General features: G+C 47.1%; 1 protein-coding gene across 2 annotated transcripts in view; it reads right to left on the reverse strand.

Annotated features, from left to right (window-relative positions):
* Positions 1–26,977, reverse strand: part of COL20A1 (collagen type XX alpha 1 chain) — a 48,087-nt gene that overhangs the window by 20,159 nt on the left and 951 nt on the right. The window contains exons 1-21 of one of the 2 annotated variants that reach the window (XM_048962737.1): positions 25,906–26,259; positions 22,622–22,706; positions 19,718–19,828; positions 18,353–18,496; positions 17,763–17,921; positions 17,450–17,644; positions 16,155–16,310; positions 15,314–15,433; positions 14,988–15,152; positions 13,866–14,030; positions 12,368–12,540; positions 11,573–11,702; positions 10,931–11,076; positions 9,541–9,664; positions 8,987–9,126; positions 8,686–8,815; positions 8,065–8,207; positions 6,745–6,877; positions 2,723–2,865; positions 1,986–2,115; positions 1,645–1,701 (exon numbers count right to left, since the gene is read on the reverse strand). In XM_048962737.1, the coding sequence (XP_048818694.1) occupies positions 1,645–1,701; positions 1,986–2,115; positions 2,723–2,865; positions 6,745–6,877; positions 8,065–8,207; positions 8,686–8,815; positions 8,987–9,126; positions 9,541–9,664; positions 10,931–11,076; positions 11,573–11,702; positions 12,368–12,540; positions 13,866–14,030; positions 14,988–15,152; positions 15,314–15,433; positions 16,155–16,310; positions 17,450–17,644; positions 17,763–17,921; positions 18,353–18,496; positions 19,718–19,828; positions 22,622–22,694 (2,737 nt within the window). In that variant the 5' untranslated portion in view covers positions 22,695–22,706; positions 25,906–26,259. Of the gene's footprint in view, positions 1–1,644; positions 1,702–1,985; positions 2,116–2,722; positions 2,866–6,744; positions 6,878–8,064; positions 8,208–8,685; positions 8,816–8,986; positions 9,127–9,540; positions 9,665–10,930; positions 11,077–11,572; positions 11,703–12,367; positions 12,541–13,865; positions 14,031–14,987; positions 15,153–15,313; positions 15,434–16,154; positions 16,311–17,449; positions 17,645–17,762; positions 17,922–18,352; positions 18,497–19,717; positions 19,829–22,621; positions 22,707–25,905; positions 26,260–26,977 lie in introns of those variants that run through there. The other variant, XM_048962738.1, reaches the window with a different exon arrangement.

Here is a 26,977-nt window from a genome sequence, read left to right on the forward strand (position 1 = left end):
ACAAAGGAGATGCTTGATGCAAAATGAGACATGTCCCAGAAAATCAAGGACACTTGACAAGATGGGCTATTTCATAAGTGATTTTCTAGGTCACCAGTAAAATAGAATCCAATAGATCATTACTGAGGCTTCATTATAACTTTGATATTTCTATTCTTACATCAGTGTCAGTTCACACCTCAGGAGAAATGCAGGGCTTACAACTGTCTGACTTTTCTAACAACAGAGGGGTGTTCATCCTCCACATGGCAGCTGAGCTTCCTAAGTCATTCAACATGATTATTCATAGTCAAGTCATATGCAAAAAGAAAAGGCACCCAAAGCAATGATGGTCATACAACTGCTAAAGCCTACAAGCAGTCTACATCTACCAGCCATACCTCTGCTCCTTGCCTTCCCCTTACACAAACAGAACAGATTTTCAATGTTTTCAAAGCATTGCTGAGAACTGAAGTATGATGAAGAAAACATAATTCCCTCCAGCATCACACTGCAGTCCTGCCTGTTTGCCAGGTATCCATCTTCCTTGCTGGGGGGTCAGGAAGGCCCCTTCTAACCTCCCTCCCAGCACTCTCACTGCTCACAGCTCTTTGATCTGGCAATGCTCAGCTTACACAGAGCACCTCAGAGTCAGGGTGAAGGATCCCTGTCAGTGACAGCCTGCATTTTGCTTTGAAGATTTTTCCAAGGCCTCCCAGCGTAGGATTCCTGCCATCTTGTTGTTCTCTTTGCTTTGTGCTTCTCTCCCCAGGTCCCAGAGGAACGCAGTTACTGTACAACATCCCCTCCCACAACAGCTCAGACCACTTCCCTCAGCAACGTGACTGCTTATTAAAATCAGATTTTTTTACTGCAACAGTTTTCCCAATATTACTACATTTCATCTCCACTCCTTCAAAATAATTCATGTTATGAAACACACAGAATTTAATATTTCTCCTGTTATCTTTTCAGCTATTATAGCCATACACGCTACATTTTCCATCAGCCTTATGGGGGGATTGTTTTCCAGCTGAAGGTCCGCAGGACTGTTCCTCTGTGATCTGCACACCTGCACATTTCCTCAATAAGCCACAGCAAATTGTGTCTGATATTTTCTTTGCCGGGTACAGTCTAAAACATACTCATCTAATCTGCTTTGTTCTCCCTTCTTGGCTTCTCTCAACAAACTTTAAAGCTGAGGTTGTGTTTGGAATCATTTCACATAGACAGGAAAAGGCATTAATGCCACAATACATGTATTCTAATATTTGCTTCTTAGCAGCTTCTTATAACCCTGCTAATTCAACATTTCTCCTTAATCCACTTAATATTTTGCTTTGTACCAGCTAGGAGAACATATGCTCATTAAATTTAATAAGGGACTTTACAAGGAACTTTAATTTAAAACATGTCATCGTTCTCTTTGCTCCATTTTGGTCAAGATATACAGAAACCCTTTAAATATCCTACCAGACTCTCTACTGAGTGAGTCTGCTTTTAAGGCTATGTGGTTCCAGGCTCTCCTTGGACAGATTCTCAGGACCCAGAGGCATCTGTCAAGAGACATACCCACTGTTGCCTGTCCTCAGGGATCCACACTGTGCTATTTGTTACTGGGGAAAAAAAAAATACTAATGCCAGACATTATAGGAGATGATTTACCTTCTGTCTTAGATGGAACAAATCCTCGTATTGAAGGCAGTTTAGACATCACGGGAGCTGGAAGAGAAAGCAGTGTGTGTGAGCTCTGCTGCTCAGAACAGTGACACTTGGCTCAAGACTCGTATGGTCACCAACCCTTCTCATTCATCCTGGGATTATACATGGGACGAGCAGAAACTGGGGCAGGATTTTCCCTTTTCCAGGCTTTTTGCAATTTGCTGAGCAAAACCTTGGCCACAGCCACAGCTCAGCGCAAGAAGGGCAATGCTTTCCCTGGAGAGGTTACACCAAGCCTGATAGATGATAGCTATGAAGCTGCATGTGCTGATGGATGCACTCACCCGTCCGACCCGTTGCAGTTGTGCTCTCGCTCTCTCCTGTGTAGTGGACAGCAGAAACTGCCACCTTGTAGGCTCGATCGGGCAGCAGCGGCTGCAAGGTCACACTGCTGCTTTTCCCAGAAGCCATGATCTACAGCAGGATGGAAAATAAAAAACAACCCAGAGGTTGGCTTTTATCCACACCCTGGGGCTGCTCTGAGGATTTCTAGCAGTGAGTTCCAGGGCAGCATCCCCATTGGTTAGGGAATGATAAAAGGAAACTGTGGAAGCCTGACTATGCACTGCCATCAGAACTATTGTGTTCAGGGAAAGAGTGTTTTCTTAAGTAAAGACCTTAATGTACCCCTTGTAGATGGGTCAAAAGATCCTTAAAATGTGGTCACCAGTTTGGGTTGCTGTGGCAAATGTTCACTGTAAAAGGCTAACTGTTAACCTGTCAAATCTGGTGGGCAGTAGAGTTTCTCTCTACCACTCTGCCTCTTGGAATTCCCCACTCTGTTTCAGAGAGAGGAGAAAGCTGTGTTATTTGCAGCTTTGATGGACGCTGATAAGTGGATTAGAAGGAAGCCTGAATCAGAAGGAAGTCTTCACAGCACACTCACAGCAAGTCAAAGGAAGAAATTTGGTTTTGTTCTCACGCAAACTAATTCTTGATAGAGAAAACCTATTGGAGTGAACAGCACGCTGTTAGCCATGAAACAGTCCCTCTGTCCCACCTGCCAAGGAGCTGAACTTACTGTTTGCTGGGTGCTGGGGTCAGAAACAGGACTGTAGGTGATTCTGTAGTGCTGTATGCGGCCCTCGGGGGGCTTCCAATGGATCTGGAGGCTGGTGGGGCTCTCAGAGTCTATGAAGAGGTTGGTGGGTGGGCTCCGAGAAGCTGTGCAGGGATTAAATGGGAATAGCATTAAAATCAGATAGTGAAAGTGATAGTCTGAAATCAGGGCCAGCAGTGCTTGCTTCCATGTCCTTTCCCCAATGCTTTGTTAATGTGCAGAATGGAGCAGAAGCAGCCACCTTAGGGACCAGGCAGGGGAGAAAATAGAGTCTGGAGGAATGAGGATGAGTACTGCCTGAGACAACATGGTACAACTCAAGCATTCAGTAATTCAAAGCCTAGGTCCTAGGGGAAAAAAAGAATATTTGGTGGAGAGAAGAGTCCTGGAGGCACGAGGAAAAAAAAGATCCTTTGGATGCATCATGGACAAACACAAGATACCCTTCAGAAAGACCAAATTGTTCTTGTATTTCATCAAAGACCTGAAGACACGCTGGAGAAAAGGCTTGATTGCTGATTAAGCCTGGATCAAAGCTAATGCATCATCATTTCTACTATTTCTCAGCTTGGCCTTTGCTTTAAAATTATCCTTTAAAGAAAAAAAGCACACAGAGCAGCCAGCACACAGCAGTTTGTCTAACACTTCTCACTCAGCACCCACAGCCCCAGGGAAAGATCGTGCACAAAGCCTGAGCTGCTCTCCTATTCCTGGCCCTGCACCACAGTGGATGGATGAATCCCAAATGGGTGACAGCCTGAGCTGTGGTCAGCAAGAACAGGGTTTGCCAGAGACCAAAACAGAGCATATCTTAATTACATAAATGCATTTCTTCCCTGGAATACCACTGTGTAGCAAGCTGGACCTGGCAACAGAGATAGTTACAGAGCGACTTCTCTGAGCAGGGGCTGAGGGTTATTAAGAGAAAGGCAGAGGGAGCTGAATCCATCCACTTTCAAACAAAAGAGGTTGAAAACTAGGGAAGAAAGTTCAGCCCATGGCAATGATGGAAAAAAATATGACCTCTATAATCACTGCAGGTGGGTATTGTGATGGAGCGTTATGGGAGTCACATATGGGAGTATGGGGTCACCTACTCCAAGAGCTTATTTCTAAGTAGTTTCTTGCTCTGTATAAATATCTGGCCTTGAATCTTCACTGGTGTGAAGACAAAGAGGTTTTGAGAGTGAAAAGTAGGCTTTTTTTCTTCTTCTTCTTCAGAAGACACTACAAATGATGGGAGAGTCCTAAGGACAGCCAAGGACACACAACCAGGCTATGAAGTTTCTATTCTGCAGTTTTACCTGCAATGCAAACAAGCTCTTCTGCCCACCCAGCAAAGACTGAGGTGACCTTAGAGCACATGTTGAATGAAGATTATTTGCATCTTCATTGATCCTCCTTCCCTTTTCTGGACAAAACGAGCCTACTTTTACTGAAGCTGAACCAAGTTTTTGCAGAGCTGAATCAGGCTGGAGGCTGTTGCTGTGCATCACCGCAAGGTAAAGAAGAGAAGAAAACAAGTGTGGGAGGAAAAGTCATTTCAACATTGCTATTCTTAGTGCTGTGCCATACCTCTGCATCTTTGCTGTCTGCACTGGCTATTTCATTCAGCTGATGTAAGCGGTGACTGTTTAAATGAACAAAAGGAAAGTAAAGTGAAGTCTTCCAAATTGAGTTTGTTCTGGAAAGCCCCCCGGGCTGGGCACAGTCTGACAGCATGGATGTGACAGCCAGGGGAAAGGTCACCTCCCAGAGCTGCCCATGTGGGGTGGAAGCATCTCTGACACCCAGGGCACCATCTGTGCTTCTGTTACCTCCTGTTCCTCTGCAGGGGGAATCCTGGGCTACTTGTTTTCTGGTCCAGCCAGAATCACAGACAAAATTCCAAATAAAAGTACAGCTCTGGAGTCTGCTCCATCACAACACCCATCTGCAGTGACTGTACAGGTTATAGTTGTTCCCTTGGTACCACGGGTTGAAGTTTCTTCCCTAAATTTCCACCCCTTTTGTTTGCAGTGTGAGCTCACAGAGGAGCAGGAGGAAGAACGTGCAGACACTTCTGGCACAGCTCTGCTGGAGGAATGGGACACATAAGCACTCTGTAATCCACTTCAGCACAGAATCAGCCCAGGAGGCTCAGCCCAGCGTTAGCAGCACTCCCACCAGACTGCCCTCTTGCTCTTTGTGCTGCAGAGGATGAGGTGCACTCACACAGGGGAAGAAAGATTCTGCTAAATAATGAATGCTACATAGCAGATACCACAGACAGAGGATCCTCCAGGACAAAACAGGTGACCTATTTTGTTTAAGCTCTTTTTCTTCTCTATAACAGAGAGGTCCCTACCAGCTTCTCAGCAAAAACAAAAGCAACCACTTCCAGTGTCTCCCAAGGACTCCTGCTCAGCAGCCAAGGGCTACTTCTCAGCAGCTTCCTCTCCCAGAGAGCATCCTGCACACTCCCACTAGTTGGGTGCAAGGTTTGTGTCCATCAGAAGTACCACAAGTCTTGTTTATTAATATGACAGATGAGCGCTGCATAGAGCCTTTAGTCAAGGACAAAGACTTTGTTATGCTAGATCATTTATAGGAACATAATGAGAGGAGAGTTCTTGACACAAATAAGCCTTGAATCTAAATATATCAGAGACAAGAAGGTATATCAGAACTGCAGGTAAGTACATGGTAACAAATTAGTTATCTGTGGGAAATACACCAACGTGCTGTTGCTCCTACTGTGCCTTCTGGTAAGTCTGCAGAGAAGGACTTGCTTAACTGTTCTGCTCAAAAAATATCCCTAAACATCTAATTTTTTCTAGTCGAGACTAAGACTTGAGACGAAGTGCTCCATTCATTGCAATGGTAGTGAGGAACTGGGTCCATGGAAGAGCATTACCAGCCCTCCTGTGTTACACAGCCCTGAGGACGGATGCCCATGCATCCCAGTGATGTGAAGGCTGATGTCCCTAATGCATCCCTGTTCCTGAACAAGAACAGCAGCTGACAAGCAGAAGCCAATGCCAGCAAGGATTGGTTTGCTTGAATAAGCTGAGAAGAACACCATCACATGCCACTGGCAGTGGGTTGAAGAAGCAGCTTTGACATTTTGTACTTCAAGCTTTAAAACAGCTATTCGTTTTTCTGAAACCTCTAAACAGCTCTCATTTTTCTCACAGAGCTGTAGGATGCTTTCATTTTTTATTTGTTCTTGTTGGCATGCATCTCCTAGGTACTTGCCTGAGGTAGCTTTCTATAAACAAAAGTTGTTATTATTCATTATTAATAAAACCTGAGCTTCTCGTTCCAGGATTGCCATTTACTCTGAGCTTCATCAGCTCAGCACCAGCCTGAAAGACTTCATTCTGCAAAGGAGGTTGAGAGCTGAGAGAAGGAAGAGAGGATTGCCACTACTGAATGAATTGTATTCCATTTGCTGCCAACAAAGCCATTATACAGGCAATATTAATTAAGAGGACCTCTGGGAGTACCGCTTTTTAACCTCATATCCTGCCTGGACAAAGCAAGATTTAGATAATGCCTCCACACAGACTCTGCCTGAAGGATTCTCTCTTATTTTTGCAAGTGCCCTCAGATGAAGCACAGCTCAGCGATGATGTAGCTGGAGAAACCCACACCTTCCTTAGCAGACGATATTTTACTAACAGGAAATACTCATTAGGCAGCACAGTGACATATTCAGCTCAACACCCAACAAAAAGCCCATGCACTCACATCGATACATGCTACAAAAGGAGAAAGAAATGTGCCACCCAGTTCATGCTTGCCCAGTATATTTTCATCAGGAGAAAATCAGAATATTAGTATGGGAGCCTAAATATCTCCAGCCACATTTAGATATCCAGGTCTGGGTTTTCATATCTGCAGATGACCAGATCTGAGCTCCTGCCTTGTGCCTGGGTCTGAGGCATCCTGCGCCCTCCTTGTTTTCACTAGGCTGCAGAGACAGAGAGCTGATCACTTACTGGTTCTGTGCTGAATGGAAACCGTGTCACTTCGAGCACCATCTTTGTAGTAGGCCCAGATGGATATTTTGTAGTCTGTGTTCTTCTGCAATCCAGGCAGGATGGCAGTTGCCACATTTCCAGCGATGGAGAGCTGAAGCAGGGCAAGAAATGAGTCAGTTGAATTCCCAGGCTTCCCTAAGCTAGTTCATGCCATCCCAGTGTCTGGCTCACAGACTGCCTGCAGGCACAAATGAGTTAGCACAGGGCTGTGACTCTTGTGGGTTGCACAAATCCAAGCAAAGGCAAATTTCCAGCCCTAATGAATGCAGAGTGGATGCCCATTGCTAGCCAGTTGTACTTAACAGCTACTTCTGTCCCACAATATAGAGTCTCTGGTACAAGGCAGTCTGCCTGCTATGAGCATGCAATATGTCTGCTCAGTTCCCACCTTTTAGATATATGGTGCATAGAAGCTCCAATATATCCCTATTCCAGCCTAAATGTGAAGGGCAGTGGGGGTATTCACTGTGAAAACAGGGGCTTGGGATAGAAGAGGTCACCTGGTCCATCCCTACTCCTACTGCATCAGCTCTGATTGTGATCAATCTTCTCTGGTTCTTAAGACCTCATCCTTCCTGAGGAGTACTGTCCTCACAGCAGTCAGGACTTACCACCACTACAAATACCTGACTACTGTCCTTATCTTTTCCACGACGACTTGACATTGTGGGCCAGTGATTCTCTGCAACCCCAGATCTTTTTCTACTGAATCGCTTCTTAGCTGTTTGTTCTACATCCTGTATACCTGTCTTTAATTATTCCTACCTAAGCTTAATACTTTGTTTGTCCCTATTGAATTTCATCCTTGAGTTTTTCCAGAGCACTTCTGCAATCTTCCCAGAGCCTGCAGGACTCCAAACCTGCCACCCTGCTGTCCCTCCTGCTTCCAGCATTCAAGGTGACTACAACACTCAGCAGAGCCAGTGTGGGATAGATCCTGTCTTAGTGCTGATGGTCCTGAGTGCATGAACCCAAGCTGAACTGCAACTCCGCCACTCTTGCAGGTCAGCACAGAGCCGCCATAGAATCATTAAGGTTGGAAAGACCGCTAAGATCATTAAGTAGGACCAACAGCCCATTGCCACCATGCCAACTAAACCACGTCAGTGCCACATCTTCCCTCTTCCTGAACACCTCCAGGGGCAGTGACTGCACCACCTCCCCTGGGCACCCCATTCCAAGGTCTGATCATTCTTTTTGAGAATAAATTTTTCCTAATACCCAACCAGTATCCATCCAGCAGACACAAACCCAACCCGGCTGTACGTGGGTCCGTACCTCCTGAGGCTTCTCTCCACCAGCTGTGCTCCACTTGATCTGATAGACAACCACATCAGAGGCAGCGACAGCTTCCCAGTGCAGCCGGAGGCTGTTCTCAGAGAGCTCAGAAACCTTCAGCGCCCGCGGCGGGGGGACCTTCACTGAGGGATGCAGGAGGACAACGAGCTGAAGCCCTGACAGCGCCTTGTCAGAGCTGAGGTGGGGAGCAGATGGTTGGGAAGCAGAGCATCAGCCAGGCAGCTGTCTGAGATCAGTCTGTCTTTCACTTCTTCCGATCCAAATGGCAACAGCCATCAGGACAGAGAGGAGAACGCTGTTTTCAAAACCCTAATTAAGGAGGATTATTTCATTTGTGGAGAGGGTATGTATCACTCTGATACTGCAAAGGGGAGAAAGCTCCCAAGGACACAGAGGTTAGCAGTATGTAGTTTGCTTTCTTCCTTTGTTCCTTCACCTCTATTATTAACATAACAGAGTGGGGCATATTCCAACAGTCACCAGTTTTGTACAGGGATCTTGGCCATAAGCTGCTGGGACCAGCATTGAAAACATCTCAGTTTAGGCACACGCAGGACAGTTTGGTCAATAGGAAAGAAACCATTTCCACTGCCTACTTACAAGTGGTGACGTTGCCAGTGATTGGAAAGGAGTCACCCTCATCATACACAGATCGGACACTGATGAAGTACTGGGTGAGGGAGGACAGTGGTCTCAGGACAGTGGACACTGCAGTGCCAAGAACCTCAACCTGCAATGGAACAGGATGAGTTGGGAGAAAAGAACATGGAGACAGCTGCAGAGAGCTTCGCACATCCCTCAGAAGTGCCCATTTCAGAGATAACACTCCCTTCATGCACCAGAGAGAACAGGGCAGCGTGTGACCTCCCAGCTCTCCCTCCAGCAGCCCCTGAGGACTCACCTCCCCAGTGTTGCTCCCTCTGCTAGACACGTAGGTGACACGATGACCTTTCACTGCCAGTGTTGCTGGCTCCCAGCTGACCCGCACGGATGAGTGGCTGAGCTCTGAGAAGCTCAGGTACCTGGGAGGGCTCAAGGCCACTGCAACACAGTGAGTGACAGCACTCAGGGTTTGAAAGGCTGCACCAAAACAACGCCGCTTGTTGCCTCCTGCTACTTGCGAGTGACTCCATCTTGAACTAGAAGACTCAAAATAATTCCCATTCTGTGGTATGTCATGGAATGCTATCTGTGCTTCAGGTGAAGAAATAGCCAAGAAATTCCTCCTTTCTCCCCAGACAAAAAGATCTTAAGGAACAGTCCCTTTAGGAGTCCTCTTTTAACGGGGGGAATCACTGCTTCACAGCTCACCAGGTGATTAGAAACCATCTTAGGGACCAGTATTAAGAAAAGACAAGATTTACAAACCACAGGCACAATACAAGAAATCCCTAACTTATCTAATCTCTCCCACCTTGAGTGTTTAAAAACAACTTAACCAGCAGCAGCACTTACAGGTGGTTTCCTGGATGCTGGCTGGATCACTGGCATCTTCCCCATACAACGCATACACTGCAATGGAGTACTCAGTGCTGGGTGACAGCCTGTCCAGAAGGACCTCGGGCTCAGCCACCTTCATCTGTCACAGGAGAAATTCAGGGAGACATTTCAGTTCTGGGTACCTCTCAGTCCTGAGGAACACTTCAGTTCTAGGACACCCTTCCATTCTGGGCTGCCCTCTAATATCCACTTGGACATGTGCTTTGCACTGTCACTTCTCTGCCTCCCTCCCTCCCCAGGGGACACCAAGTACATTGAGGGCTCACATCCATTTCTCCTCCCAGGGCCTGCAGAGGTGTATCTCTCATACAGAGGTGATACTATTATTCTGGGTTGGATCAGGGTACCTGAAGTAAGTTCAAACGAGACATTTTTTGTAAGGAAAATATTGAGATTTTCCTGGGAAAGACATTATAATGAAAAGATGAGTATGGATGTAAAAAGCAGAGTGGCTTCCACTACTGCAAATACAAAGCTAGGGGTTGATTTCTGATAGTAGGATGCGAAAAATATGTATTCTTGGTGAAAATTCCCCCAAAAGAAAGGCAACAGAGCAGGAAGCATAGTTCTCCCACTTCCAACTATTCTACAGCACTCAGTGGAGAGAGGAGGGTGTGCACAGAGTGCAGCATCCCTGTGTCACACAGCAGGAGGGGATGGAAGGGGCTTCAAGAAAGCAAGGTTTTAAGTGAAAGATGGTGAGCCTCCTTTCCTCTATGGCCTGGGAAGGTTGCATGAGAGCTGCCTGCTGCAAGCAGGGCCATAGCAGCCGGGCTGCTGCCACCTGCCGCTAACACTGCACGGCACAGCCCTCCCTGCACAGCCTGCTTGCTGCAGGGACCCAACCCAGCGACTTCCAGGAGTCTGCATGCAGCAGAGCCAGAGATTTGTAGAAGGCTGGGAACACTGTAATGCTGGCACTTCTGACGACTCATTAAAGTGTTCAGATTTTGAGTGTTTACTTTAAAATGTTCGTATTGTGAACTTCACCTTAGAAGTTTGTAAGGATTTTCCACTCGTCTGGCATTGCTTTATTTTTTCTACACTGCCACAGTTCTCTTTTTAGAGGTCAGTGAAAGCTGCCCTAACAAATTTTCAGTCAGCATTTGAAGATAAGCAAAGCAAACATATTTCTGTGCAGTCTCAAGGATGCAGAAGTGATTCTTGAGGCTGCAGAGGTGTGAACTCAGCCACTGGGCTGCCAAAGGTTTCTGTGCTTCAGGTCTGCTGTGTATTGTATTGTCAGAACTCAACCCCACACAGAGAGACAGGCACTCATTTTGGACTCTTTAACTGAGGAGAGACAAAGGAAAAGCAGTATTGCCACCATTCTCATGGAGCGTACCTCTGTTGTATCATCCTCTGCTCCATCGGGGGCTGCAGAGCAGAGCACCAGGTACTGCGTGGCTCCCTGGGCTGCCTTCCAGCTCAGCCTGATGCTGTTGTGGCTCAGCTCGGAGACACGCAGGGAGCGGGGGGCAGACAGAGGCACTGGGAGAGAAATGTGGCAGAAAGACACTTTCAGCAGGTCTGCAGCTGCTCCAGCCCTGGAGGAGAGTTGGCTTTACAACAAGCTAGGGGACATCCGACCTGCATCTAACCCAGCCACTTGTCAAGGAGTAGGATTAGTTCATTTACAGCCCAAGGGTAGAAAAGGGACAAGGGTTGTAGAAAATTTCTGTCTGGGGTGTGTTAGCAGGTTGAGCTCGGCACACTGGTGTCACTTGCAGAATGACATAGGTGGAATGGGACACTTGAGGATCTCTGGTCCAACCCTGCTGAGCCAAATTAGAGGAGGTTACTCAGGCCCTTGTCCAACCAAGTTCTGAACATCTCCAGAGATGGAGAGATTTGCAGACAAACCTTCCGAACCAAAGGGAGGGGGAATATATAGTGCCAGGCTCCAGACTGAGGTGGTTGCAAAGGCAAGGCTATGTTCACCTCCCACAAACACACGTCAGAGGAATGTTCCCTACTCACGACATACATGTGGAGGTGACGCCTCTCAGCCCATCCCCAACAGCTGTGTCATAAATGGGAAACACCGACACCAGGTACTCTGTGTGCGAGGTCAGGTTGGAAAGCCACAGAGAGGAGACAGCTCCATCCAGAAGCACCTGAAATACAAAGGAACACGGTCAAGTCTGGGAAGTGCCAGCCACTCCACAGCAAAGGAAAAGCTGAAGCAGTCTTCCCTGGGAAGCATGGAGATAGGAGGCTGTAAGCATTCCTGCCCTTGAAGGATTGGATCTGTACAAGCACATAGCACAAGACCCCAGTCATGTTCTCACTAAAGTGAATGGGACAGAATGCGACTCCATGATTGACAGATTCAGTTGGAAGGGACCTGACTGATACTCAAGCCCAACTGTCTCACCACTTCAGGGCTAACCAAAAGTTGAAGTGTATAATTAAGGACAATCCAAGTGTTTGGATTTGCTTTTCTGATTCTATCTGTCACCGATGAGCATCCTTGAACACCTTTGTGTACCTGTGTGTGTTCTTTGAGGTGCCTTAGGGAGGGGATAACACTGTGCAAGAGAAAACTGCATGGGTATAACTTGCAGTAGTTCTAGCAACACAGTATTTACCCAATTTCCTCTTCTGCCTTGCCATCCTATCACCTCGTCACATTTGCACTCAGTGTTCAGTTTCATTCCTGGCTTTAGCTGATATCCTGTGCTCAGTGCACTCCTACCCTCATCGCTCTGCATACCCAGGTCTGCCTGAATTCCCAGCCACTGACTGGAAGGCACTGCAGTGTCCAACAGGTACCTCTTACCTCCTTGGGAGTGCCGCCCTTCGATGGATTGTACACAACCCGGTATTTCTTTGGGGGACTCAGAGGAGGACTCCAGGCCAAGTGCATGCTTTTAGAAGTCACAGCTGATATTTTAAGGTCTGTTGGGCTCAGCTGTGGACCTGTATTTGTAGGGATATCTTTCACAGTTCTACCTGGGAATTAAAAACGCGGTTACTTTCTTGTATTCAGATTCTCATACCAAATATACTTCCTAGCTCATAAAAACAACTGCCATTTTTTAAGTTAAATTGCAGTCCCCTTCCCTAAAGAGCTGAGAAACGGTTCCAAACTGCTGTAAAATAAATAGTTAAGAACTGAGCAAACAGAGAACATAAATACTCCATCGAGAATAATTTCTGCATACTTCTGGTTGCTGAGAATATTCTTTTCAACAGAAATATGCATTTTTGCCTGCATCCAAAACACGACCCAGCTTTTTTTCAATTATGAAGATCTGTCAAAATGAACCAGAAGTTATTTTGGCTTCTTTTTCGATGCAACCATCTTTCTTTAGGCTAACCTGTACCTGTAAAAAGATGCCCAATTACATCAAACAGGTACAAATTAATAAGAACGAATCAAATTATGTCTACGTCTATCCACAGAGCATTAAAATAAATGTATGCTTGAAAGTTTGCTTTCCCATTCTCCCTAGGCAAGTCTGAGAGAAGAGAGAGATGGAAATGTGTACGTGATATTTCTCCTGAGGATCTAAGCTAACATCTGGAGTCGTTCTTCACTCTCTTGTACATCATGCAAACTGCCCTCCAGCAAAAAAAAAAACCAAAAGAAATCGAGTGTTTGGTTTTGATTTGAAGATGCCTCAGAGATTATATAAAGTGTGAGGGAAAAAAAAGTGTTTAGATGCTTTGCTGTCTCCTCTTCCTACTTCCAGATTTCTTCCATACAACTACTATATTCTCAAATTAGCTCTTTTGTGTTGAATTCCTCCTGTCGATTGAAAGAAATGCAGAGAAAAAATGATTGCAATGCATTTTTCACACAGTAAAATAACAAAAATGTAGAATAGAAGCCTACAATGCTAGTTATTGCCATTAAGTGATTTACAGCCACCAAAAGGTATCCAAGGCCCTGGTGAGGATGGCTGTTGCCTGTATTGGCAAGGATAAGAGCAGATACCTAAATCAAAAGCAAGAGAATGGAAACACCTGCAAGTCCCTCCATGGCTTGTTCACAACAGCAGGGAGCGAGGCTGGAAGAGCTGCATCCAGAGTCTTGTAAACACCAAGATCACAGCTGAACCTGGCCAAAATGTTGGCAAGGACTATTTTCAGGCAGCAATAGCACTGAGCAAGGAGATCAGCACAGGAAAGAAGAGTCAGATGGTGCTGAGGAGGTGGTGGAGCTCATGGAGGGAAAGGTACGAGAAAGGATGTTGAGAAAGGAGATTTTTTGATGGCAAGGAAAGCTGATGTTAAGCAGGAGGAAGCTCATCATCACCAGGGTTTCACCTCACCTGCACTCTCCTTGCTGCTCCTCTCTTTGATCCTGCTGCAAAGGACACGGGTGAGCCTGCCAACCAGGGAGCTGAGCAGGGGGAAGTCCAGCACGTTGTACACTGTGAGCTCCAGTGGCTCTGAGGCCACCTGCTTCAGCTCAGCCTCATCCGCGTTCTTCACCCCTACAGACAGCAGAGCACAGGGCTGAGGAAGCTCCTTTAGAGGACAACTTCTGCCTTCTGCTTGGATGTTGGTTGTGGGGATCAACAGCAGACAGCTGATTTTGTTTTCCAGTGCTAGCCTTTAGGCCATCTTAGCACTGCCCAGGTGAGGCAGGGGTCCTTCTCCCTTTCCTCTTGTGGTGAGAACTAAGGTGTCTTGGGATTAATTCAGTCTCAGGACCAAACTTCACAACCTTCCTTTAGTAAGAAAGGGGAAGCACAGACCCCAGCTGGGACCCGACCTGCAAGTCATTTCAGCTGCACAGTCCAGCACGCAGCTGAGGCTCAGCAGCTTCACTCAGTCCATGAAAGAAATCCAAGTGATAGCCAACTATGTACATACTTGTATGTAATAAAGCCTTGCTTGTGTGTTCCCGACTTAAATAAGCACATGAAGTGCTGGAGGTTGCAGTTTTAGGAGAGTGTTCTGCATAACTTTATTGTCTGTGTGTTACCCTTTAGCAGACTTGTGTAGTCATTGAGGACAGAGCTGCTTGAAATCATTTTTTGTCTCATTATTACTACCAGACAGTAAAAAGCAGATAATGCTATTATTCAGAAAAACTGGAAGTTCTGAGAGACAGCAATTACAAAGTAATTACAAAATTCTCTTGCCTAATTCCACAGCAGAGAATACTATTATCATGGCACGGTTTGCTGAGACTGGCAAAGGTCTTTATAGACAGAAGATGTAAAATCTCTTGAGAATGAGTGTTTTTTTCCTTAAGCTAACAAAATCTCATTTGAAGACACTACCTGTGCTGAATAAATGAGTTATTTTTCTTCTCAGCCCCACTGCAATACAGTCCTACTTACTACCTTAGCTTTACAGCTTCAGGATGTTCTTGTCCTCGTTGAGAGAACATAAGCTTCAGCATGAAGAGGGAAGGTAGGTTGGCTTGATGTCTGTGATCTTACCAATAGCAAATATCTCTATGCCCACGTTTTTCAAGGTCTGAGCTGCCAGGTTGGCGTCATCCTGGGATTTTCCATCAGTCAGGAGGATTACCAATTTCTCAGCTTCCAGTCGGGCACCAGCATCTGGCTTCAGATTTTGTTCCAGGACATGGGTGAGCGCCAGGCCTGGGGAGGAGAACAGATGGATGGTGAGCTACAGCCAACAGACTTTATCCTTTCTCCACCTTTATCCTTCCCTCATTCACTTTGTCCCCCAAGGAAGATGCTATCCCATTGGAACAACTTCCCCCAACGCAGCCTTGCTGTGATCTGAGAGATGGAGTTACCTGTGAAGGTGTTGCCACCCTTGTAGCGCAGGTTCCTCACTGCCTCCAGCACCTGGTCCCTCGTTGCATAAGCACTCAGATCCCACTCTGTGCGAGGATCGCTGCTGTACTGGGACAGCCCTGGGGAAGGCAAGAGCTATCGACACTGTGCGAGCCAAGGTAGGCTGCAAGAGGAGACCTGTTTTGAGGAGGAGGCGTTGGGCTTGTCATGGGCTGATGACACAAAGTAATGAATCGGAAAGGGAGTGAGCAGACCTGGCTCCTAACTCCACTTTTCCCCATGGTGGTAGTAACCTCTGAGTGGTGCTCTGAAGCATTTTAAGGTCTCAGAGTAATTCAAGAACAAACTAGCTAGCTGCAAGGAACAGGAAGGATTTAGGTTGCCCTGTTTCACACACAGCCTAGCCAGTGCCATCCACTGGGTTTGGCATCCCTCAGAACTGGGTTCAGCATCCCTCAGAGCTGGAAGTGGCTCTGTTCTCAGCTGAGATCAAAGAAACCCCAGTGTGGCATTGCCAGCCCACCTTTGTGTCATACTCTGTAGGGTGAGCACCCCATCAAAGGGAGACAGCAAACTCCAAGCATATCTCAGCATCAATCGTGTGCTCCCCCAACACCCAGCCTGCTGCTGCTCACACATTGCTTTTGTTCACCATGCAGCTCTTTCCTACAGCCGCTAGAGGCCAGAGCTTGCTACCAGATGGGAAAGTTGTCAAGATCGATGCACAGAATCCAGCCAAAAGGAATAAAACTCCCTAGGGCGGCACGATAACACAGAAATAGAGACCAAGGTCCCTTCTGGAGGCATTTCCCAAGGTCAGGAAACAGGGAAGACTCCTACCTACTCTTATCTTGTCTTGGGCAATATTGAATGGGGAAATTAAAGCGCTCAGGAAGTCTTTAATGAGCTTGAAATTGTTGCGCCCAATGCTCCATGATCCATCCACAAGCAGGACAATATCAGTCATTGCAGACGTGTCACATTGGAACTGGTAACCTGTGGAGAAACACTGTTTGATATGGAGAGAAGCAATTGCAAAGGAGGAAAAGTATTTCATTTTTAAGATGAGAAGCAAGTCTGCAGTGTAAAGCCCTGGACCATCTGCCAGCCCGACACATCCCAGCATCTTGGGAAAACCACATGGCTAAGGGCAACATAACTCACTATCAAGAAACTGAGCAGTGAGTAGCAACCTTTCTGTGAAGAAAGTGTTAAACCCATTGGGAAGTGCGTGCCTAGGCCAAGCATTGCTCTCTGCAGGCTGTCAGCTCCATTACATCTCAGCCCCAGCCCTTTCTTCCCTTTTATCTAGCCTAAGTCTCCAAAAGAATTGCAGGTGATCGCTTAATAACATTCCATTGTGAGATCCCCTGTGGGCTACAATTATTTCCTGGTGTTATATTGAATCCCAATCTCTCTGCAAAAATCTTCATCACAGATACATAAGGACTGCCTTTCTCTCCACCCCAGGCACGCAGCTTAACAGAGGATAAGATGGGGCATGTTGATGATTGAATGCATCTTCCCTAAATATTTTTCAGATGCAGAATTTTCCATCTTTCTTAGAGGGAAATAGATAGTACCATCCAACTGCACTGAGATGCAAGCAGGTCAGTCTCCTATCTCTTCTCCTAACTATGAATTTCTACTATTATCAAGGGACCAAAGAGGGATGTTCTAGCCAACCCCCTTCCCACCACTTCAAAAGTGCTGTGAGCCATTCAGTCGGAGGATCTAAAGTTTCAGCAAGGATCAGTTAGCTGGGAAATGTGAAGAACAAGACCAGGATGCCAGTGTGTGTTGGAGAATAATAAGCTGTACGGGTAAGTCTGGAGCAGGAAGAGGTGGTAACATGCATAGAGAGAACAGTGGGAAATCAATTCATTAAAAAACTCCCCTTGTAAAGGAATTTTTGTCTTAGCTCCAGCTTTCCTTTATATCTGTAATGCTTCGCAGAACTCCAAACCCTTTTGGTGATCCTTGGCAGCTCTCCAAAGCATGATCTAGCAAATAAGAGCAGCAGCAGCACTCATGCTCCCTTGGTGACAGAGAGACAGCTAGAAGGATTGTGTTTAGCAATCGCTAGAGAAAACAGTGGGGGACAGAGAGGAGGACACGCTTGAAGCAGCTCTCACCTCTCCTCAGTGAATCCCTTGTGGGTTTTTCTTTTCCTAGAGACTCTCGCTCCGCGTTTGCAGTGGTACGCTGGGATGACTTTGTGGTTGGTGATGGTGTTTGTGTCACACCAACACCAAGCTGACTCCTCGTGGTTTCTCCTGAGCCCTTGGGCTGAGTCCCTTTGTGCCTTTTCTTTTCAGCTCTGTCCTTTGCTGTGCTCCAAACAGAAAAAGAATACATTTTCCCTTCCTATGTTACTGCCTTGAAGATTACATTTCCATATGTGTGTGCATAGCAAGGCAGCAGCCCCAGGACACTCTGTGCACCCACCTGGATGTGTCAGGATGGTGCTCAAGGGTGGTGGAGCTGTTTCCATCCCCAGGCTCTGCTCAACTGTTGAGCTGCCCACAGAGGTGAGATTCTTTCCTGGTGCAGCCCCTGCGTTCCTTCGGTTATTTCTAGTCTGGGATGCATTTTTAAGGTCCTCTACTATAGAAATCACAAATACAAGAAGGAGGAGTCAATCCAGATGGGTCTGCGAGTCATGGTCCACCCTTTATCCCATCAGTATTCACCATCTCCCCTCTCCAAGCTTCCAACAAAATAGTAATGGGCTTCAGTGCAGTCTATGGGGACACTGAATGTAATGTAATACAATAAGGGTGGCTCAGGTTGCCCAGAGAGGTGGTGCATGCCCCATGTCTGGAGGCACTCACGGTCAGGCTGGACAGGGCTTTGAGCACTGATGGAGCTGTGGATGTTCCTGTTCACTGCAGGGGAGTTGGTCCAAATGGCTTTTAAAGGTCTCTTCCAATTCAAACGAATTCTTGATTCTACTATTTATCAGCCAGAGGACGAGCTCTGAGGAGTCACATCTCCAAGAGCCCTCAGAATGGTAAAATGTTGATCTTTTTACTTACTCACAAATTTCCTCTTGGCGAATAAGGCTTCCTGGGAGCCATTGAGCACATAGACCTGCAGTGTGTATTCCTTGGTAGGGCTCAGCCCCCCCACCGTGGCTTTGGGAGTCTTTGTTTTCAGCATGACTTCTTGCTCCGAGTCCCCTGAGGTGGGATGAAGCCACAGTTCAGAAACTGTTAGAGCTTACATTTAAGCTGACAATAGCAGAAATACCACTGAAATGCAGAGAATGTCTGTCTGGGGACCTCAATCAATTCTAATTTAATTTTTAATTCCGTAGATCTCTGCTTTCAGAGCTGAGAAAGTCTTTTAAAAAGCCCTGATACATGCTCCAAATGGAAAACAAGTTCCCACCTAGCACTAGTGTGACTCCCACTGACTTCTCAAAGAACAGCTGACAGAAAGGCCAGATCCCAGAGGGTGAAGGTTGGACAAACACCACTTATGGAAACATCTAACCAAGTGATGTCCTTGAGGTCATTCGTGACAAAGTGAGGAAGTGCTCCGATATCTCCAGAGTTCTGTCCTGGCCCTTGGGACTCATTGTACTTAATGCAGTCGTTTTTGCTGTGTTCCCTCTGCAAACCTCATCTCTCCCTAACAGAAGCTGTCCTCTGCACAGCAAGGAGCAGATAAAGCAAGGCAGCTCTGCAAAACCACAGCTAAATACTGCACCGTGTCTCTGTTACGAGGGGTGGTATGGAGAAACTTTGGACCAGAAGAACAAAGCAAAGGAAGGGAAGCAAAGCAGCTCCCTAAAATCATCTGAGTAAGAAAGGTGTGTGAGCCTTTAAATGTGGGAATGGATGCATTTCTGATCTTGTCACCCTTAGGGCTGGAAACGGAGCTCCAGCCCACACATGGGGAAAGCCTCAGGCGTGCTCAGCGTGAGGATTCCCCACGTTCCTGGGATGCCCATTGCTCCCTGGCAGGGGAGGAATGAGAAACCTCCAGCACCGGCTGGGCAAACAGCTGGGGGCTGAGCTAAAAGCAGGCAGATGGGCACAAGCTAAGGTTGCACCCGGATGCTGCTCCCCCACGAGGACGCAGTGCCCTTCCTGCAGTGCCTGTCTGGAGTCAGAAGTCAGGGAGAGCTGGAGCTCATCCAGGGTGGGGAGCCACGGGCTGAGCATCCCCATGTATGGGGCCAAGGACATCCCATCCCTGAGGATGAGACAAACAGGACCCCTGCAGTGACAGAGTTATAACCATTGCTCTGTGAACTTGTTTTCTGTCTTCCTCTCCACTTTGGGCAAACATTCAATGGTGCAGACAAGGAGAAAGAGCATCCAGCAAGTACCCAGCGCCACACAGAAGCTGGGGGCCCATCCCTCACTCAGAGCAATCTGCTGGTTAGCACATACCTGCCATAGGCTTTACCCGCACTTTGTAGCCATTGATGTTTCCTTCGGTTTCTTTCCATTTCATCTGGAGCCTGTCTTCTGAAAGGACTGTGAGTTTCAGCCGGCCTGACCCTGAGGAGGAGGAGAGGTGCCCATCCTGCTGTGGGTGCAATTCCTCCCTCTGCACACACTCACACATGCATGAAACCCCCCACGTGCTACGTCTACTAAAGACACAGGGACAGCTGCAGTGCAAATGGAACCTTCATCATCCCATACAAACACTCAGCATCCCCTGACATTGCACAGCCACTCCTGCTGCCCCTGGACTAGGAAACCCATCGCTGCAAATCCACCTTCCATCCCATGCTAAGGGGCAGCTTCTCTGGGTGAGCCCTCACTACGTGCTACTGCAAATGAGGAAAACAGCAAAGCAGTCAGAGTTCCTCTGTGCTCTTCTCACGCTGCAAGTCTTTACTAGGAACCTTCATGGCATGTGTGTGGTTTCAGCAAGGGTTTTGGTGCAGATGTCTGAAATAGAAGGGAAGGGAATAGATACTGGGAGTCAATGAGGCTCTGCAGTGAACTTAGGCTGCTGAAAAATACAGAAATTCCCCAGGATACGAATGCCACCCTTATGCAGAAAGACTGTTTAGGAGGAAGCTCCAGGGATCAGCTGGGTTTAGAGAGGAAAGAAAAAAAAAAGAAAGAGAGAAAAGGAGAGAAAACCTGATAAAGTGTAACTAACACCTCCTGGCAGGACCGTAACTCACGGGCACCAGCTTGCATTGGGATCAGTGAACTGCAGGGATCAGTGAACTGAAATGACAAATCCTGATGAAAAAAATAGTATCAGACAAGGAGGTAAAAAGAAGAAAGAGCACATTCTCTTATTAGCTCCAGATTTCTCAGAGATCTTTTAAAGCCCTGCTAAATGTCTCACCCATGTGTCAGTCTCTGAATCAGAGATCCCTCAAGGAAATACAGTCACACTGTCATACAAATGTCACTGTATGAAACATTCCCACTTGACTAGCTGTAAGGTGGCAACTCAGCAGATTTGTCTCCCCTCTTCCCTGCTCCTGCACCTACAGCTGTCTTTCCAGCAGGCTCCTTCATGTGCAATGAGCAACTGCCTCCTTTGTCTGCACAGTAATAATATATGCCTTCAAATGCCCACCTCGTTGGCAGCTGTTACCAATCTCTTGCTAATGGCCTCACATTGTGCCAGGGGAGAGTCAGGATGGATGTTAGGAAACATTTATTCCTAGAAAAAGCAGTGATGCAGTGGCACGGTTGCCCAGGGGGTGGTGGGGTCACTGTCCCTGGAGGTGTCCCAGAGCTGTGGGATGGGGGCAGTGGGCACAGTGGGGTGGGCTGGGATTGGACTTGGGGATCTTGGAGCTCTTTTCCAACTTTCATGGTTCTATGATTCTTTCCCTTTCTCACTCCTTATTAAATATACATATATAAATAAAGCTTAAGGTGACCTGGAGCATCATAGTATGGTCTCGGTTGAAAAAGACCACAATGCTCATCTCATTTCAACCCCCTGCTATGTGCAGGGTCACCAACCACCAGACCAGGCTGCCCAGAGCCACATCCAGCCTGGCCTTGAATGCCTGCAGGGATGGGGCAGCCACAACCTCCTTCAGCAACCTGTTCCAGTGCATCACCATCCTCTGTGTCAAAAATCATGCTCAGCACTGGCACACTGTGTGTCCTGTAGGACTCCACATGTTCCTATTTTGGTCTTGCATGGTGTCAGACATCTCCCAACATCTTTGCATGAAGTCACAGTGCAGGAAAGCAGTGGGAGCTGGCAGCAAGGACTTGCTTGGCTCAACCCAGCATCTGTGCCTCAGCCTCTTCTTGCAGAGACTTCCTGTGGGCTGCCTAACAAGCAGACAACTATTTTGGGGCAACAAAGCTCAAATTCACATCTCACCCCATGCAAATGTAAAGAAGAAGAAAGAAAACATGGGGAAGAGGGGTGAGGGGCAAAATCAAATCTCAGAATCGTACTGAAGAGAAGTGATAAAAAATCATGCAACAATGAGGGGAATTCATAGAGGAAACATGAAGCTGTCTTCTTCTGGACAAGTGTGGTCCAACTCCTTGGCCATCGCTCTAGGAGCCCAGAAGTTGAAAAGGCAAGAATGTCCCCAGAGAGATCAGAAAGGACAGCATCCTCTGAAGCTCCATTATGTGTTGGATGCAAATGAAGCTTGGTGCCATGAAAGCCCCACTGTTTCTCTGCCCTGTGTTGGATGTGTGCTCTCTGATGCTGTAACCTTGCTCTCCAGCTGATGGGGAGCAAAGCCCAGACACGCTGTGTGGAAGATGCACAGCACAGAGATAAGCCTATCCTGAATGTGACATGCCATCACCTCTCAGGAAAACCTTGTGGTGATCCCTCATATGGATGGTTCATATGGAATAGAAAGGTGGAAAGGAAATGGTGAGGTGCTATTGGTATTTTCTGCTCATTCATGGCACTGCAGGAGCTTTACATGCTACAGGAGAATGCACATCATGTACTCTCTTACCCAGATGTCACACATCACCACGTAGCTCCACAGTTTCACAGTGCAGGACAGACACGACAATGAACAGAAGCAACACTTTTTTCTTTCTGTTTCTCAAGCTCTGTTAGCAGACCCCACAAGCATCCTTTCCTGCTTACACAGACTGAAATGCATCCCCAGTGCAAGGGAGAGGCACTCTGAGCTGCTGCCAGAGATGAGAACAGGCATTGCACAGTGGGGTGGGATGGAGACATTCTCCCAGCACTGCCTCCCTGATCTCCTATTGCTCTTTAAATACGAGAATACGCTGCTTGGAGCTTCCCCACCAGAAGGGCTGGCAGCTTAGCCCAGATTCCAACCCAGAGCCCCCCCAGAGCAGTGCAGGTGAGCTCCTTACCTTGCCCCCCTCGTCCCCAGACGTGGCTTGCCACAGGCAGGCAGGCAAAAAAGAAGCAGGTGCGAATCAGCATGGTGAGCAGGACCTGTGAGAGCAAGCACCAGGAAGAAGGAGCTGCAGTTACTTTTCACCATGCCAAAACCCACCTGAATCAGTTCTTCCACACTGCAAGCCCTGCTGCTCTCTGAGGGATGTCAGTAGTGACCATCTGGGCTTTGTTATGGCTCTGGGAACAGAAGCTTGTTGCTGTAATGGACTTTGTTATTGTTTTTGTTATTGCTTTTATTTTTTGTTTTGTTGCTGTTTAATTTTCTTTTCCAGCCCCCCATTGAAGGAGCCACGAGCTGAGATATACAGCTCTTTCCATCACTGACAGCACTAAGTGGTGAAGCTCACATTCAACTTTTCTGCAATTCCTAGATATTATTCTGTATTACTGGTCTCTTCAATACAGCTGCTCAGCTCCTTGGACCAGAACTGAAACAAGTTTGTACATCTGATGGGGAGGAGGCTTCAATCCAGTGCTCTTCTCAGCTGGCTGGGTTTCCAATGATCACAGTAAAGCAATTAAGCAGCAAAAGAGGTACCACTCAATTTATATGTCACCAGCTTAGGAATGAGAGTTTCATTTATTATATATGGCGGTGTTCCTGAGCAGTCACATCCAGGGTGCATCAACATGGTCTTGTTTTGACTTGCTCACCTGAACAAGACCGAAATGCAATTACAGGCTTTATAATGGCAGAGGATCAGTTTGACTTAGAAATACCCCCTGTGACATCCCCAGAGCTGTTAGCTAAAGACAGCCACCCCTCAGAACTCACCCTATGGCTCACAAACCTTGAGGACCTTCTGTTGTCTTTCTGTCATTTTGGACAGAAAAGTCAGGTCATCATAAAACCACTCTAACACATCGATGCAGAGCCTCCCCATGGCCTCAGCCTCAGTATACCAGGTTTAAAACATATGCTGATGTTTTTTGCATCATTGGCATCTGTCATTTTTGTGCTACGCAATTGCTTTTGGCAGACCCAGACCGTACACAAGTTTCCTCCTCTGCAGTGACATTTCACTACCCTTCATTCTGATGGACAGGTATTTACAGGCTCCTGGCAAATGCCTGTATCTCCTCTGATATGTCAGCTTTAAAATGATTTCAAGGAAAAATAAATATGCAGGAGTGACCTAGCCATGATCTCCTGGGTTTAAAATCAGTTCAAAATTGCTGTAAGAACGAATGGAAAAATATACTGCAAGTTATAACAGATAGATGTTAACCATTCTCCCCCTGCACACACACTCATGTATGATATTCTGTGATTACTTTTTTTGATTGAAGATCAAGTTATACAGAACAACTGTGGTGTAACTGAAGCCCCTGGCCATGGGAAACACTTGCCTTTTTCCAGCTAACAAGATGAAGTCATCGCTCATAAACAGAAGCATATTACAGGTGGGCTCTGCGATCTGTGTGCTCAAAAAGAGCAAAGCCTGCTCTTCCTGCAGGGGTAAATGTGGCAATGGGAAGAGAGGAGCTTGCATTTCTGAAAAAATTCCCTGACTCGAGGTCTCATTTGTCCCATTCTGCAATGGCACTGCATTTCTGTGCCACCTTCCTACAGCTTTGCTGGCAAACAGGACTCCAGCACAGCACTGTGTTGCGTAGGATATTTACGTTAATCAGGGTTATGTGGGATCCAAAGTCCAGTGAAATATAAGTACATGGGCATCTGCAACCTGCACTGAGCTGCAAAATCAGCTGCTTTCACCTGGATGTGCCAGTAAGGAAGAATTTGATATTAACCCAGGTTACACTCAGTAAATTCCAGCATTGTAGCTGTCACACTGTCACTGCACTGTGACTGAAGCAAGGACTTCATCTCTGCTTCCTATGCCAGAGGCAAAACCATCAGCACTTCTTCTCCAAATTTCATTTTCCTATCCATAAATCAAGAAGAACAAAAGCAGTGGTTTTAAATGGTAGAAAATGAGAGCTGGAGAACCTATTGCTTCCTTGTGCCATAGGGTTACTTATTGGACCCCAAATCTCACCCATTTCTGCCTTTCCCATCCATTTCCCACCCTCTGCATCCACTTTTGCCCCTTTGGTGGCACCATGGTCAGACTGAGCTGCAGACCCCAGACCAGGGGACCACGATGACATCAGCCCAGCAGAGCACAGGGAGCTGCCTGCACGCCGGTGCCTCTCTCCCATTACTTGTTTGGGGAAAGAATTTGGAGACAGCAACATATGGAGCAAGTGGTGAGTATTTCCAGGGCCTGGAAAATGGGAGGGGGACACGCACCACTTCCCGTTTGTCCCAGCTGTGTGCTCAGATCGGATTTGGAGATTAAGGCCGTATGAGATCCCCTGATTTGTGCAGGAAATGGTAAGAACAGCCACTTCAATTAAAGAGAAAAAAAAAAACAAACAATGATTTTATGCAGAAATATCCCTGCTGCATTTTTAAGTTGGCAAGGACATAGGAGCAGTGTGAATTCTTTCTGCCCTCTGCAGCCCCATAAACCAGCTGATAGTTTGGGGATGTTCCCATTGTTATCCCAGGGGACATCACCAGCCCTGCACAGAATTGTTGGCAGTGATGTCACCTCATGGCCCTGCACACAGGCAGTGGCAGGGATCTCCCCAAGGTGCCACCTGCCTGCTGCAGGAGCCCACATTCCTTGAGCACTTTCCTAGTTAAAGAACCGACAGCAGATGAAGAAAACCTGTATTCATCAAACCCTGTCTGTTCTTGCCTGCAAATCTTCTGCATTTATTTCACTACTGAGCAAAAATCATCAGTTCCTTTCCACATCAGTCTCAAAAAAGTAAGGGATAAGGTCTGCTGTGAGGCATGGACCAGGCAGGTTTAGGAACTTTAGCTTGCTGCAGACCCACACCATGCCTGCAGGTGGAAGAAATGCACCCTGAGCTGCCACTGCCAGCACCTTTGGCATAAATTCCCTGCAAATTTTAATCTGTGAGCCACAAAAGAAAAGGAAAATCAAACCACATCTCCAACAGCCACCACTGGAAAAAAAAAAAAGAAAAAAAAAAAAAAAGATTGCTCTCTATAAGGCAGTCCTGGTGACATTCACAACTGAACTACAGCAAACACAAGACCTGAGGCCACCCCTCTGCAGCACTGCCAGTGCTGCCTCGAGCGTCCCATGGCTGGGAACCCTCTCAGAGCTCCCTGCTACCCACACATGCCCCAAAACAATGCAGCCCCTCCGACCTCCCCTGCACATCAAGCACCAGCAAGGAGCAAAGCACAGACCTGTTGGAGCAGCTCGCCGGGAGGCAGTTTGGATCCTGCTACATTCTCAGACGTTGGGGAAGGAGCCCCAGCGCCTCGCTGCGCGTCGGCGTGCTTGGAGAGATCTCAACAGAGAAAGCTCAGTCCCAGAGTCAGTGCAGTTAAGGGAGGGGAGGGAGGGAGGAAGGAAGTGGGAGAGGGACAGAGATTCCCCCACCTCCCTTCTGCACCGTGCAGCAGAGCGGTGGCCCAGACACGTGGCTCGATAAAGCATGCAAGGAAAGCATGAGCCTGTGACTGTAAATCTCAATGAAAGGCACGGAGTGCTCGTGTTATCTCAGTGCTAAACCTCCATCTAGGAAGCTGCTTGCTGATTTCCTAGAGCGCAGCAAGAAGCTGTGCCTCCCACCCTCTGTCATGATCCCAGGGATGAACTCAGTCCAGTATTCACATCCCATTAAGTATTTCTAAGAGCCCAGCGCTTGTGCTGAAGGCCAATTGTGTTGCGTTTGGATAGGGGAATTAAGCACATCTGGAGGCTCTGCGAGGCCAGGAGCTGATTCATGAGCTGGAGAGCAAGCAGTGCCTGCAGCCTTGACCTCTGGCTACACAACCCTGGAGAGCCAAGGCTTCATCCAAAACCTTTTGTCCTCACTGCCACGAATGGGACAATTAATAGTGGTGTTTTCACTCCCTGCTGCAGACTGGATTTGCAGGTAGATCTCTGGTGACTGCTGGCATCGGCCTTGCATGGCAACAGTGAGCTTCAGGAAATGTGCACTGCTCACTCTCCAGGAAATGGGCACCCTTGGACGTGTTGGAAGGAAGAAAATCAAAGTTTCTAAATACTTTTGCACAATAAACAAACATTTAGTAGTTCACTGAAGATTTTCTTTATCATCTAGTAAAAGCTTTAAAGCGTCAGAATATACAAACCGAAGGGTAACACGAAAAGAAAACACTTAAATCTTGTTAAAGTGAAGCATCGTGCACCTGGGGAGACAGAATTGGCACTGCCCTGCATTTAAATACCACAAACTGCCTCTCCTGTTGAACTGGAGTTCAACAGCTACTCACATTTGCAGCAGTTTAC

The sequence above is a fragment of the Lagopus muta genome, chromosome 16 (genome assembly GCF_023343835.1).
Source record: "Lagopus muta isolate bLagMut1 chromosome 16, bLagMut1 primary, whole genome shotgun sequence".
In the NCBI taxonomy this organism is placed as follows: domain Eukaryota; kingdom Metazoa; phylum Chordata; class Aves; order Galliformes; family Phasianidae; genus Lagopus; species Lagopus muta.